General features: G+C 42.6%; 1 protein-coding gene across 1 annotated transcript in view; it reads left to right on the top strand.

Moving 5' to 3' along the window:
- The window catches only part of TMTC4 (transmembrane O-mannosyltransferase targeting cadherins 4), a 62455-nt gene that overhangs the window by 10161 nt on the left and 36397 nt on the right, over positions 1 to 15897 (top strand). The window contains exons 4-5 of the mRNA XM_082601934.1: positions 1096 to 1312; positions 5957 to 6044. Of these exons, the coding sequence (XP_082458060.1) occupies positions 1096 to 1312; positions 5957 to 6044 (305 nt within the window). The remainder of the gene's footprint in view (positions 1 to 1095; positions 1313 to 5956; positions 6045 to 15897) is intronic.

The raw sequence follows: 15897 nt of genomic DNA, 5'->3' as shown, positions 1-15897 counted from the left end.
TTTTTTCATTATAAAAAACTAAGGTATAAATCCTCCTCCTGTGACCACATCAATATGCAAAAACAAAGTGAAGCTTAAAACAGTCTCCCCACCCCCCGTTAATCAGGGAGCTATTTGCGTTAAATAGATTTGTTCGTCTCACAAAAGTTCCCACGCGTAGCTCTTTCTTGGATACATTAGGTACCTGTGTGTAGATCTCTCAAAGAAGCATGGAAATGATGAATTGGAACCACTGGTGATTGACAAGCAACAGAGATAAGAATCCCTGACTGGGCTTCCCTGGTGGCACAGTGGTTGGGAGTCCGCCTGCCGATGCAGGGGACGCGGGTTCATGCCCCGGTCCGGGAAGATCCCACGTGCCGTAGAGTGACTGGGCCCGTGAGCCACAACTACTGAGCCTGCGCGTCTGGAGCCTGCGCTCCGCAACAAGACAGGCCGTGATAGTGAGAAGCCCGCGCACCGCGATGAAGAGTGGCCCCCACATGCCACAACTGGAGAAAGCCCTCACACAGAAACGAAGACCCAACACAGCCAAAAATAAATATACATAAAAAAAAGTGGTCCCTGACATTCAAAAAAAAAAAAAAAAAAGTGTTTAAAAAAAAAAAAAGAATCCCTGACTATAAGGAAGTAGCTCCATTGTCTGGAAGGCTGGTGGACAAACTGTCAAGGAGTACTTGTGGGGGGTGGGGACCAGGTGGGGTGGGGGGAAATCAGCAAGTCACGTGACTATCTTAAATCCGGGTCCCTGTGGGGTAGCCTGAGTAATGTGTGGTCTGTTACATCTTCCTGGGAGACAGTCTTGCCTTTATCACACCTAAAAAACTGTCTAGCTTTCCTTTCGTATTTTCTGTCCCACTCCTCTGAGATGCCCTTATCTTACATTTTCTGCTCTGCAGTTAATTATGTTCTTACCTCTTCTCCAGCCTTCTTAGGTCGACAGGCATTTTTTATCTTGACGCCACTTTTGTCAAGCTTGCACACTTTCTCTTCTCCCTTTAGTATTTTCACGCACCAGGGTTTTCCTTCAGCTGGCTCTCATTTTGTCGCGCGTGCTGCTGGACCTCTGGTGTGAACACCCTTCTTTCACTGCAGGATGAACTGCTATTTGTCGGGAGGCTTCCACCCCGTGAGTTTCCACGTGGTCAACATCCTCCTGCACGGTGGCATCTCCATCCTCTTGGTGGACGTCTTCTCCGTGCTGTTTGGGGGCCTGCAGTACACGAGTAAGGGCCGGAGGCTAAACCTGACCCCCAGGTCGTCCCTGCTGGCTGCCCTGCTGTTTGCTGTGCACCCGGTGCACACCGAGTGTGTAAGTATCGTCCGCCCACCGCCTCTGCACTGGTGTAAGGAGGACAGGCCGTCCACGTATCGGCTCGTTCCCTAAAACAGGCTTCCCTCGGATATTCGTATGGCTGTAGAAAGCCCAAGTTTTCAGACATTTGGAACGATGATTTGTAGGGCTAACAGGTCTCTCTTAGGGCAAACACAGGGTCCCCTATGGGCGAAGACTGTATAATGACCATGTGGTATGATCTCTGGTGATACTTTCTGTTTCCTTATATGACCACATTGTGAAGGTATGAATGTTGAGTCTTGCCCAGCTTTGGGGTCTAAAAACCAGAGTCTGAGATTACTTTTCTTCCAGGTTGGGTCTGATTCAACTTTCAGATGTTAGCTGAGAGCTTTATAACTTCCTAAATACTTTCTTATACTTAATATGATTGTCACCAAAACTCCACGGAATCAGCTGGGGCGGCATAACAATTTCCACTTTACAGAAGAGGAAGCAGCCTGGGAGGACAAATTAAGGACTTACCCAGGTCAGTCACGTAGCTGGGTGATGCAGGGATAGAACTTAAGATCCGGTCATCCGAGCCCGAGCCCAGGAGAGACCAGCATGCTTTGAGTTGACCTGGAAAGCGGGTCCCCGCGTCCTGCTGGGACTTGCTCCTGGATTCTCCCCACCTGGCTTCTCAGCCCATGTAGTCAGGCAGCTCCTGCTTTTAATCCGTTGAGCTGCTGCTGAATGTGTTCGGTGCAAACTCCGTTGGGATTTAACCAAACACTTGTGAGGTTTTCAGGAACCACCCTACCCCACCGCCATGGAACCCTTTGAAAATGTAAGTCCGCATGTTTGACTTTAGTGATTCGTTCTGTAAGTGTGAAGTACCTAGTATAAAATAGCACATGGACCTTCTTGCTTCTCCACAATAGATTTCTGCATTCGGTATGTATTTAAGTACCTGCATTTTGACCAGTTGCATTGAGTATCTTGAAGTCAGTTTCAAAATATTGGGCGGAATTCCTGCCTTTAGCATCTGATTTTGTTAATATTATGAAACTCTCTGTTCTTTGGTATTAAAAAGATTGCAGGATTGTTCTCACAGCCTCCTTCTAATATCTTACTACTTGAAAGCTTTTTTAAAAGTCTCATAATTTTTTTACTTCGGCAAATTCAGAGGACTTAAGGGATTGGGAACTATCGTAAGATAAATACCGATAGATAGATAGATAGATAGATTTGTGATCAAATTAGAATTTGTTTCCATGCAAGTTCTCTTTATGGTCTAAATAATAGTGTTGTGCACATTGATCAGAAATAAGGGAATTTCTGGCAAAAATACTGTTTCGGTCCTTGTCTAATTTTGTGTAATCTTAAAAAGCAAAATGAAATACTTGAATTGTTAACCAAAGAAATGTTTCTAAAATTCTGCTTTTAAATATGAGAAGTTAGTTGACAGAAAAACTTGAAGTGCCGACAAGTATAACTGGATGTGTGCAAACACACACACACACACACACACACACACACACACACCAGCTAAATGCAATGTGGGAACATGTTAACCCAAGGGAGGTCCAGCTGTAGGAGAAAAGAGAATATCTGAAAAATGTCTTCATCTCTCCTCTCCCTCCTTTACATGAAAGCCATGCAAACTCAAATTGTAAGTAAAAGTTACGGGTCCTAGAACAATAGCATTTCTAAAACAGATCATTTGTATGTTCACCTTCCCTCGTTTTGGCAAATAGTCGGTATTCTGTTTTCACCCTCTCTATACCCTGCTGTTATTTCCCGCTCTACATTTAACCCACTTTAACAGTGAGCAAAAACCAGGCCCACCCAAGGAAACCCCAGAAGGAGAGTTCCTCAGAGCTTTCTGGGCCAGTACTGAGGAAGCGCCCTGTGCTCTGGGCTGTGGGTTGGATCACCAAGCGAGGGAGAAGAACTAAGAGAGGGGGTTTCCTTCCCTCTTGTCTGTTTAGAGACCAGGATGGAGGCCCCAGGGAGTTCACACCAGTGTTATTGTAGGTTTTCCTTTTCCACCAAGCATTGGTGAAAATTTCCAATTACTTGAATTCGGGTATCAAAGAGGGAAGCTTGGGTCTCCTTAATAACCCTACCCATCCAATAAACCCAGAGTTTAACACTGAAGGAATTAGATGGTGGAACATTCCCCCTTTCCCCTTCCCCTCATTCCTTCCATGGCCCCAGTGCAAATTGTTCCCTGTGGGGAAACTCCACCACCTCCTGCTGTATGGATTCGGGGAGTTGCAGTGACTTCTCTAGAAAACTCTGATGTGAGTGCTTCAGGTGATTTGTAAGAAAAAAAAATAGCCTTTGTAAATAACTTTGCCTGAAAAGACATACGCAAATATCTGAAAAGAAAAATAAAATCTCTCCGTACCCATGCCCATTCCCCAAACAGTTAAACTCAGTGCCTCCTTGGGTAGCCTTTAAAATTTTTTTTCTATGAAATCTCTCTTTAATTACTATGCCAAAAATTCACTGAAGGACTAAATACTCTTTACTCTGAAACACTTGCCATACTTTTTAAAACTTGTTTTTCTTCTTGTCAGACAATGTGACGTACATTGCTTAAGACTTGGGAGTATCTTCAGTGAGCCAAAGGCAGACTGTTTGCTTTAAAATGAGTTTATGAAGTTTAAAGTTCATTTTAGTGGGAGTCTTATTTTTTTTTCAGGTTTAGTTGATTTACAATATTATATACGTTAGTGGGAGTCTTTAATGTACCTCAGCCACTCAGATAACTAGTGGTTTAGGCTGGCCTTTTGGGCCCCTATTCCTGGTGTTTATCCAAACCACTTCCCTCCCCCTCACTCAGTTCAAGAAACCTTGTTCCCTGACCCTCCATATCCCCCAGCCCCTGCTTCCTTGACCCCCTTGCTCTAAGGACCTTTTTGGATACACTTCTCTGGGTTGGCTTTGCTCACTTTATCCTCTGAAAGGCTTTGGGGTTCCCCGCCATCCTCAGGCCCTGTAGACAGCCACAGCTCCCACCCGTCTCTGGTCCTGATGGGGGGCCCAGAGCACCAACCACTCTCTCCATCACTCACCCCGGAGCTGCAGAGCCCGTACCTGCTTCACCCTGAGCTGCTGTGTTCTCTGTCCGCTGCTTTCTGCCCCGCCTCTGCCACCCCCCCCCACCTCCCAGTGTTTACAGAAGCATCTTTGGGATTCACACAGCAACGGACAGTGACCCAGCACCCACTGTGTGCCCGGCTCTGTGTTGGGTCTCGCTGCATCCCCGATTTCACGGTGTCTCTGAGTGAGTGAGTTACAGGCCAGAGGATTCCAGAAATCTTATTACATAGTCACTGCCTTCATGAAGTAATGTAACCCTCTGGCATGCTGGCATACTTGGCATGAAGTAACCCTCTGGCATGCTGGCATACTTGGCCCAGATCTGTTGAACCTTTGTTTGCCCTTAGCTTCCTTCCCGGGAGGTTGTTTCACGTGCGTGGCATTCACAGGTTGGACTCATCTGTCAGTCTTCTTAGCGATCACGTGACCCCCTGGGCTGCCACGTGCCCCTCCATCAGCAGTTCACCATCGGAATGGATGATTGCCTCAGAACGTCATATCTAACCAGCGTAGCAGGAAACTGCTCCTAAAAGGCATTCCTTTTAGCTATTGCTTGTAGACGCACCTGGGAATCGTATGTAAATATAGTACTTTTCATATTCATTGTATACTCCCTCATCTCCATCTGTAGGATAGTCTTTACTCTGTGTCTGACTTATCATATATCTCACTTTAAGAAAAGATGAACTTCCCAGCCCTTAAAGTGATACCTAGAGAATCACAGTGAAAGGTTTGACGTATGTCCCATCCAGGTGCTAGTTAGTCAAGAACGCCATGTAAACTAGACCAGTACTCATGAGCGGAATTCTGGGTCTTTCGTTGCCATGAAAATCTTTAAAGCAATTATTGGAATAATCAGCTTCAAAGAGATGAAGCACAGATTTTATATTGCTTCATTGTCACTAAGGTGGAGAAGGGAAGGACAGTCGTCAGATGTAGAAGATGCGGGGCGGGGAAGAAATGGTAGAAATTGCATTCTTTTTTTCATCTGACTCATCAGCCACTTTTGAAGCGTTCTGCTTTCCAGGTTAACCCACTTCATTGGTTTTGGTCTGAAGGGAGGAAAACATGGCAGAGGCAGCTTTGAACGTTATCCCTGTGTCTTATTCTCTCTGCCTGATGACTTGTAACATGGACTTCCCACCTTTCCTTCATGTTTCCAATCAAGGTTTCTTTTTTAAATATCGTGCCCTTTGAGCTGATACCATTTTCCAGTTGAAAATTCGCCATGGGGACCTGATCAGAGCAGAGGCCTCTGGAGCTGTGGGCGCAGCGTGCTGAGTCCCGTGGGCATCGCTGGCTGTGTGTGGCCCACAAAAGAACCTTCCCTGGGTTCGAGCCAACCCAGCCTTCCTGTGGAAGCGGCTGACCCAAGTCCTAGACCAAAAGTGAAAAGAAAATCAGTTGTCAGATCAGACCCCAGGGAAGCGTCACAGTTGCGGGGATTGTTTCAATAGATGGCCGAGTCTGATAAGGTTTTTGTGTTCTATTTCTAAGGGCTTGTTTGTGTGTTTCCAAAGTTCTGTTTAAATGTTTTTTACAGACATCTTTTCTTCTGCCCTTTTTAAGGTTGCTGCTGTTGTCGGCTGTGCAGACCTCCTGGCTGCCCTGTTTTTTCTGTTATCTTTCCTTGGCTACTGTAAAGCACTTAGAGAAAGTAAGCATGACATTTTGCCTTCTTAATTTTGCATCTTCTTCGTGTTTCTGTCCTGCTGAGCGGTGTTCTAACAGATGGGGAAATGTCGGTTTATGTAAGTTTATCGCTTTGAAGGAATGTGGGTCAAAGATGTCAGCTCTTTTTAGTGATGTCTGTAACTCCATTGCTTTTTTCATAATACGAAGGCTTGTGCTTCCATGTTCACAGTATTCAGGGAGCACCTTGTTGGGTCCTGAAACCCAGAGCTTCTGCTCTTGGTGCTGAAGCGGTTGTGATTGATTTTTGTGGTTTTTATTTCCAGCAAAATTGAAGGGGGAGGGAAAAAACTTAAGATTTTTTTTTAAATTAAAACCTGTTGGCGAAAAACCTTGAAAACTGGTAAAATGTGTAGCTATGAATATGCACCTGGACTGTGAGGTTCTTATTTTTTCATTGTTGCGTCATTGATGCTTAAAGAGAAAGTCGCTGTTGGAAACAACAGAGTTGAAATGACCAGTTTGTGTGTGTGTGGAGGGGAGAGGGGGTATTGCCTGGTTATTAGTAGCAGCGCAGCCGCGCACTGATAGAGTTCTAGGAGAATCCCTGTACAGCTCTGCTCATCCGGGTTCTGGTTCCCTCCAAGTCAGACCATACCTTCCAGATTGCTTTGTAGTGGCAATTGGATACAGTACATTCAGCTTACATAGCATTTATACATGCCGGCCCCAGCAACGGTGTTATGCATTCAACTTCTGTTATAAAGTCAGTTCCTGACTGTAGAACTCTCCTTATATATCACAGTCAATTTATATTTGGGGGGAAGAGGGGAAGAAAAGGGAAGGTGAGAGGGATAATCCCTATGGAATGCTCAAGCAGGGCCGCTTCAGCTGACACTGATGTACCTGGGTTTCCTTGAGTCTCTTCTACAGTATTTCTCAAAGCTTAGGTTCAGTCTCCTGCCAGGCCTTAATGTTATCGTTCATGTACTAATGCTTGTACTTGGATTCCTCCGGTAAATTGACGTCTTATTCATAAGGAAGGGCAGACCACTCCTTCAGGATTTTGTGTCCGCTGGGGCTGGTGAAGTGGGCTCACTCGGGGTTGGTAAACAGGGGCCCCTGAGCCAAATCCAGCCCCCAAGCTGACAATGATTTTTTCTGGCTTTAAATGATTGGGGGTAAAAATCCCACGAGAATAGTGTTTGGTGATGTATTAGAAGTTACATGAGGGCTTCCCTGGTGGCGCAGTGGTTAAGAGTCTGCCTGCCAATGTAGGGGACACCGGTTCGTGCCCCGGTCCGGGAGGATTCCACATGCCGCGGAGCTGCTGGGCCCGTGAGCCATGGCCGCTGAGCCTGCGCGTCCGGAGCCTGTGCTCCGCAACGGGAGACGCCACAGCAGTGAGAGGCCCGTGTAGCGCAAAAAAAAAAAAAAAAAAAGTTACATGAAATTCACATTTCAGTGACTATATATGAAGTTTTATGGGAACATAGGCACATCCATTTGTTTTTGCAGAGTTAGGAGTTTCAGCAGAGGCCTCCTGGCCTGTAGAGCCTAACTGTCCTTTGCAAAGTTTGCCAACCCCTGGGACATGACAGACAGGTAACTGTCACCATCCTAGTGGTTCCAAAAGGTTTTTTAGTAAAGAGTAATAGGGAGTTCCCAGCAGGAAGTATTTTTACTTATGAAGGTAGATGTTTGCTGTTAATATAATAGTTGCCATTTATTGACTATCTACTGGCACATGTGTGCGTGTGCGTGTGTGTATATTTTTCTCATTTAATTATGTTACAGTCTTTAAGATAGGTTGACTTGCTTTCCCTGTTTTTCAGATGTAAGACTCAGAGTTTATGTAACTTACCCAGTATCACACAGCTATTTATGGCAGAACTGGGTTCACCTTTGAGTCTTAACTCACTTCAAAGCCAGCGCCAACTACATTGTGTTCTGCTTCCCTGTACTCAAGGGACCAGCGAGGCAAGCCTGTCAAAACAATCTTTAAAAATAAATAGGAGGTCCATTCAATTCTATTAACGAATTGTTAAAATGTTAGGTGTAATAGTGCATCGAAGGTATGTGTTAAAAACAATCCCTTTCTTGTAGAGACACATGCTGAAATATTTATGGATGAAATGGTATAAAGTCTGGGATTTGTCTCAAAATAATCTGAGAGGAAGCAGGAAGCATGTTGGCATTTAGTTGAAGCCAGACTGGTCAGGAGTCAATGTTGAAGCCGAGTGATGGAGACATGAGTTCCTGTATCAGCATCTCTACTTATATATGTTTTTCGCTCTTTACAAAAGGTGTTTTTTAAAAAGAGCAATAGATAACTTTTAACCCTTTATGTTTTTTTTACAAAAAGACTTAGACAGGACTGCAGACTCTTCCAGGACAGGCTATACTGTTTTGATGTTCTAGGTATTCATAGTTATATACCTAGAACATCTGTATGAAACTATCCATAGTTTCCAAGGGTCGATTGGGAAGGGCCCCTCCTCCATCCTGTCCTGGACAGCTGAACACGGCTCAGGTTGTATATCTCAAAGTACCTGTTCCCTCAAACCTGCAACTCTACTAAGACACAGTGCAAGGGTGACTCCAATGGGCCCACACCTCCATGCTCACTCAGGACTGGGTCATACCCACCCACTCCCCATCCTCTCTTATTATTATTATTTTATCATACCACCACTTTTTCCTGTGACTCATCATTTTTCTGATATGGTGGAGAGTTTGGGGACAGCTAAATAGAACAGCTTCAAGAACAGAAAATTGTGGGGGTAACTTTTCTTCCTGAGACTGAAAGTTAACTTAGCAATAAGGCATGTCCAGCTCTTCTGGGCTTGAAGCTCTTCTGGATCTCCCCACCTGTGATGATTGTAAAACTCCCAAGAGACACACAGCCCCCAGGGGTCTGGGGGTGGGAGATGGGGAATTGCACCAGCCCCAGCCGTTTCCATAGGTAATGGGAGAGGGAGCGGGTTCATTTACTTCTCACCATGGTATTCATTACAAACAGTGGTATTGTTTGCATTGTTACGGGGTGTTTTTTTTTGCATTTTATGTATTTGTATTGTTATATTGTGTTCTTAAGATGGCAATTAAATCTGAATTTGCAGTTAGGTAGGATAACAACTTATCAGTAGTTGTATTTTTCTTGAAGAAAATTAAAAATTAAGTCTGTTGGCTTTTCTCCTAGACATCTCAAAAGTTTGGTGCAGTATCATTTTATTAATTTTAACATATCTTCCCTTAAAGTAACTACTCCCTTATTCTGAATGGATTTCAAAGAAACCAAAAGAGCTTTTTGAAGAACGTACTAAATGTTGATAGATTCAGCGTTCAAACACACATCATTTAGGAGATATAATAAAATTTCTCACTACTTCTAAAGGTTGCTCTTATTGAAATGCTGGAAAAATTATCAGAAGACTAAAAATTCTTCTAGCAAGTGAACTGATGCATTTATTAGCCTCCTTTAATGGAGTGTCCTCACAGGATGGCGAAACACTACAGACATGTTATATTCTTTCCCTGGATCCTTTTGCTAACCTTTTCTGTGTTCCAATTCACAAATGTACATATTCTGAACTATATGTCTCTTTTTCATTTGTTTGTAAATTATAAAATTATTTCCAAGAGCCATCCACACAAAAGATAGATTTTTAAAATAAGGCCTTTGGAAACTGATACCAAAGGAAAAAGTGCTTAATATATGATGTTTTTTCAGTTAATACTTTGATTCATGAGAAATTGGTGAAGTATATTTTAGTACTAATGGAACTCTAGTATATTAACTCTTAATAGTGATATAACTTTTCGTTTTTGGTCTGGTAGCATTCTTTTAACATTTATAGCATGTTTACTTTTAAATTGGAAAGAGATTTTGTAAAGAGATTGTTATAGGCCTTTAATGTTAAGTACGTAAATGTTTTCGAGAAAGCACACCTGGAAATACTTAATGTTCGCACACCTGTGGCCGTGGTAGGCATGGCTTCTGTGGAAAGCTTTTAAGAATATGAACAGATTTTCATTTGGTTGAGTTACTTGGAATGGTAAGAAGATGAATAGATCGATTAGGAAGCCTTTAAAGAAGACTCTCCGTTGACCTCTTGTTTACAGGCTGTCCCACCTTCCCATGCACCTGAACCCCCTTTAGGAAAAGGAAGGAGTCAATTAAAGTGGGACCAAGGGACCCATCTCCAGACTGGTACCACCCTTTGCCGTCCCCCGCAGCTTGTTTAGTCTTTGGAAAATGCAAAGCTACAGGAGGTTACCTGTCTGCACACAGCCAGACCTCAGTGTCTTGCCCCAGAAAGTTATTATTGGCCGTGGACTTTTGTGTCTTCTCTGTTCTTTGACTGTGCCCACCTGCCCACGCAGGCTTTGAGTTGCAGATCATAATCGTTCTTTCTTGGGAATTTAAAGTTGATGGAGGAGAACAGCCATCCCTCAACTGCACTCTCTAGCGTTTGAGTTGGTTTTCACTGTTATTTCCAGTGCCCACTCACTGTTTCCACATCACAGACTCTCAAGGGAATGGTTGAATTCTATCTCCCAAGTTCGTTGCTGGTCTTGAGGCACAGAGTGACCTGATTCTTTTTTTTTTTTTTTAATTAGGGTATAATCAATTTACAATGTTGTGTTAGTTTCAGGCATACAACAAAGTGAATCCGTTATGCATATACATCTATCCACTCTTTTTTTGATTCTTTTCCCACATAGGCCATTACAGAGTACTGAGTAGAGTTTCCTGTGCTATACAGTAGGTCCTTATTAGTTACCTATTTTATATATAGTAGTGTTTATATGTTGATTCCAGTTCTTCCAGTTTATCCCTCCCCCCTTACCCCCTGGTAATCATAAGTTTATTTTCTACATCTGTAACTCTATTTCTGTTTTGTAGATAAGTTCATCTGCACCCTTTTTTTAGACTCCACATATAAGTGATATCATATGGTATTTGTCTTTCTCTGTCTGACTTACTTCACTCAGTATGACAATCTCCAGGTCCATCCATGTTGCTGCAAATGACATTAGTTCCTTCTTTTTCATGGCTGAGTAATATTCCGTTGTATACATGTACCACATCTTTATCCATTCCTCTATTAATGGACATTTAAGTTGCTTCCATGTCCTGCCTATTGTAAATAGTGCTGCAGTGAACATTGGGGTGCATGTATCTTTTCGAATTATGGTTTTCTCTGGATATATGCCCAGGAGTGGGATTGCTGGGTCATATGCCTGATTCTTGAGAGAGAGAGACTTACATTCAGTTACTAGCCAGCTTGGGGGAAGCCCTGTGTCCCACACCTCAAGCACTTCTCTGACCCCTCCCGACAAGGTCCTGTGCCCTGAGCCCCACCTGCTGTAACCTCAGGACAGCAGAGCAGGGCAGGACACTGGGACCTGATGCCCAGCCCTGTCCGCCTTGCTCCGCTTGGCCGGGCAGCACCGAACAGCCCCTCCACTCTGCCAGCCTCCTCCCTCCGCTCCCCAACTCCGAAATCCCCCTTTGTCTCGATACCCTGGAACCACTGCTAAAGTCCAGTAGCACCTTTCCTGGTCTCTGTGGATAATCACTGTGTTTTCATCAACTCTTCTGTGTTTTAGATTTTCCATCCTTTTTCAACAGGCTTAGAACAGAGACTACTTGTTTTATAGAGAACAACTCTCTGGAATAATTCTTAAACATCATGTTAATGTTCAACTTCATAAATATGGGGGCTGAGAGTCCTTTTTTAAGCTGAGCAAGGGCTTCAAAACTAATAATACCTTTACAGAGAAGAAGCAGTAATATCCCTACGCATTCATGATAAGACACTGTTTCTGATTCTGTTCTAGAATCACATAGAGGCTTATCAGTTTGGGTCATGCATTCGTTTACCAATGATTAATCAAACTTTAAGGGCATCCTGTACCAGGCCCTGTGTCAGAGACATAGTTTTTGCCCTCGAAGGGCTCAGAGCTCAGTGTATTTTGATTGAAAGGAAGTGTCTCTTATTCAGAGTGCTCAAGAAGAGGGCTCTGGTTCTCCTTTCTTCCCTGTTCTCTTTTCCTCCCTGTGACCACCTCAGAGCAAGCACTCCATAAGTATCCCCTTCTTTTCTTAGTGCATTTATGCAGAATTGATGACTGTAACCTTGGGACTGCCGATTTCTTTTTTTGTTTGTTTGCCGTGGAATGTACATTTTATTATTTTTCTTTTTTATGAAGATATAATTGACATATAATATTGTATTAGTTTTAGGTATAAAACCTAATGGTTTGATATATGTACATATTGTGACATGGTCACCACAATAAGTCTAGCTAAGATCCATCACCACACAGAGTTACAGAATTTTTTGTCTTCCGATGAGAACTTTTAAGGTCTACTCTCTTAGCGTCTTTCATAGGTACAATACAGTATTGTTAACTATATAGTCACCATGCTGTACATTACATCCCCAGGACTCATTATTTATCATGTAACTGGAAGTTTATACCTTTTGACCATTTTCACCCATTTCATACTGCTCCCCCATCTGTTCTCTGTATCTATGAGTTCAGTTTTGTGGGGTTTTTTTTTTGATTCCACATATATGTTAGATCATACAGTATTTGTCTTTCTCTGTTTAACTTATCTCACGTAGCATAATGCCCTCAAGGTCTACCCATGTTGTCGCAAATGGCAAGGTTTCCTTCTTTTTATGGCTGAGTAATATTCCATTGTGTTTTGTTGTGTGTGTACATATTTTCTTTCTTTATTCATCTGTCTATAGAGACATTGTTTTTGTGTCTTGCCTGTTGTAAATAATGCTGCAACGAACATGGGGATCCAGATATCTTTTTTTTTTTTTTTTTAGTTGTTTTTGGCTGCGTTGGGTCTTCGTTGCTGCATACGGGCTTTCTCTAGTTGTGACGAGCGGGGGCTACTCTTCGTTGCGGTGTGCGGGCTTCTCATTGCGGTGGCTTCTCTTGTTGTGGAGCACGGGCTCTAGGTGCACGGGCTTCAGTAGTTGTATCATGTGGGCTCACTAGTTGGGGCTCGCGTGCTCTAGAGCACAGGCTCAGTAGTTGTGGCGCATGGGCTTAGTGGCTCCATGACATGTGGGATCTTCCCAGACCAGGGCTCGAACCCGTGTCCCCTGCATTGGCAGGCAGATTCTTAACCACTGCTCCACCAGGGAAGCCCCAGATATCTTTTTGAAGTAGTGATTTCATTTCCTTAGGGTAAATACCCAGAAGTGGAATTGCTGGACCATATGGTAGTTCTGTATTAAAATGCTAATTTCTCTTATCCACTCTCTATTAAATTTCCTTCAGTGCAGTAAAGCAGGACCCTTGATACTAATGAACATTCAGGTGTATATATTTTCATGTGGACTTTGAGGTACCCTAAGAAATAGTCACACGTCTTTATTTTCTGCTGTCTTGTCAGCGTGGATTGTACAAAAAGCCAAGGGCAAACACGTGTCATGGTAGCAATGAGTCCTCGCCCCAGCTACTCGGGTCGCCCACATGTTTGTAAGTGTGCAGCTGAGAATCAAAACTTTTTTGTGGTAGAAGTTCAGTCCGGTACTTATTGGATACAAATAATAATAAACACTGTTTATTGTTTAAACTTAGTTTAAAGTGACCTGGTCTTTGTTCTGTTTGGACCTGAACATAAATTCAAAGAAAGGTCTAGCATTCATTACTCATAAAATTGAAGTTTAAGAAAAGGGTTTTTACAGAAGAACAGATTTAATATTTTTTATAAGGGAACAAAAAATTGAGTGCTCTGAAATTAATGATTTAACTAGTTAGAAAACTCTTTCAGAGGATACATTTCTTTTTGATAACCCCATTAGCTTTCTTTATAGATGCAGTATCTTTATTATAAAGCTCTGGACAATTTTTAATTGCCTGAGTTTATTAACAAGCAATTCTGTGCTAACCTCTGGAATCCTAGCATTTTTAGAGAGTGAAAAAAAAAATCTCGTGTAACATTTCTGTCAGCCTCTTTTTTTTTTCTCTTTTTTGGTGCTTACATAGACTATATCCAAGCAACATCTTTTAGAACAGAATCTTTTTTTAAATAAGAAAATATCCTTATAAAGAAAGGATAATTATTCTTTAAAAAAAATAAAGAAAGAAAAACACTAAGTCAGATGAAGTTGATGGTGCACTGGTTATTTTTTCTGAATGCCCGAAACAAAAAGTATTATTCTAATGATAAGACATCCTATCAACATTTCTCTCTGTTAAAGCCTAGTACATATTTTGGATTGGAAACAGGTAATCTCTTTGCACGATAAACTTGATAGAATAGCCAGAAACAATTTCTTTTATAAACGAATACCTTAAAATATTGTTTCATGGGAGTTCAGACAAAGAAGAGAAATTTCATTAGTCTCATTTATAGTGGGAAGGAGAGAATCTTTTCAAGAGGTGAAGGAATTTGCTACAAACCTAGAATAACCATTTTAAATTCTAAACTATTATGAAACACAAGATCTCAGATCACTGTTCTAAGTTCTTAAACTTTATTTGTTGTGTTGCTCTCCTTACCATAGTTCAGGCAGCTAAAACAGGATAACTCTTGATTCTTGGGGTCTCATTTCCTCCTGCTTTCCACTGTGATTCAAGACATGTTTTTCTTTGACTTAGAATTACACTGCTTAAAAGAAATTCGGGCAATCGTGTAACTCACATAGTCTAGGACACTTGTTTTTAGATTTGGGGTCGTTGCCATCTGAATTGTGACATCAGTATTCATGTGTGTTCTCTTTTCTCTCTTTCGTGTTTCGTGGTTCGTACATTGCTCGATTCTCCCAAAACGGTCTTGTATTTTAGGACGGCAGCGTCTGACTTCTCTCATTCTGCGGGTGGAAGCACTGCTTGGTTGGCTCCCACTTCTGGAACGAGAATCTGATGCTCATTGTGTCGCTCTGGCAGAGGGAGTTGGGGCCACCTGTCAGGGTGGAGTGATTCCCACACACACACACCACGCCGTGCCAGTTTTAAGGCAGCAGAGATGCCAGGCGTCGAGTGGTGAAGAGGGTAGCTCCTACAATGTGATGCTTTTTTCTGAAAGAAGAGCCTCCCACTTGAAAGCAGTGCCAAATCCGAGGCGCAGCGCTTCATTAAATTGATCACATCTGTTGGCACTTGTGGGTGTTGGCACTGACAAGTGTCTTTCTGTTAGTGCGTGTGGGTGTTTTATTCCTGCCCCACCCCCCGCCCCGTGCTCCTTCCCCCACCCCCATCCCCACTGCCTATTAGCCTTTGCCTCCCTTTACCTAAGTGATTGGATTATCTCGGGTAACAGAGACATATACTGAAACAAAGAAAACACTTTCTAAACCAGTCTTTATTAAGTTCTGGATTATAAAGTGTTGATGTTTGCGAATGCTGCACAATTGTCCTAGTTGTGTTCTTAAGTGATGAGAGATGTTGCGTGGTGTAAGAATAGCTTTTTAGGGTTTTTTAAAAAATTTCCTCTCCTGGGTCATTGGTGCTTAAAATTTAGCAGACTGGATGGAGATGAGATGGAGAACTCTGTCTGAGCCTGAGATGCTTACACAGAGCTATGCACCAGTTAGAATTCCCTATTTGGGGAAGATATTTTTGAATAAAAATAATTCATAAATGCAACTGCACTGGAGGCGATATCTGCCTCTCAGGATATTTATTTTTACTGTTTTTAACAGTTAATTCTAAATTTAAAACTAAAATAATCAGTTTCTCTTATGCCTTTTTAATATTACTTATGTAATTTTTTAAAAATAATTTATTTTAGGGAATGCCCTGGCGGTCCAGTGGTTAGGACTCTGCACACTCACTGCCGAGGGCCCGGGTTCAATCCCTGGTCGGGGAACTAAGTTCCCACAAGCTGTGCAGTGCGGCCA

Source organism: Mesoplodon mirus (assembly GCF_964341445.2).
Source record: "Mesoplodon mirus genome assembly, chromosome: 17".
Taxonomy (NCBI): Eukaryota; Metazoa; Chordata; class Mammalia; order Artiodactyla; family Ziphiidae; genus Mesoplodon; species Mesoplodon mirus.
The sequence above is the reverse complement of the archived record's forward strand: the minus strand, read 5'-3'. Positions and strand labels throughout refer to the sequence as shown.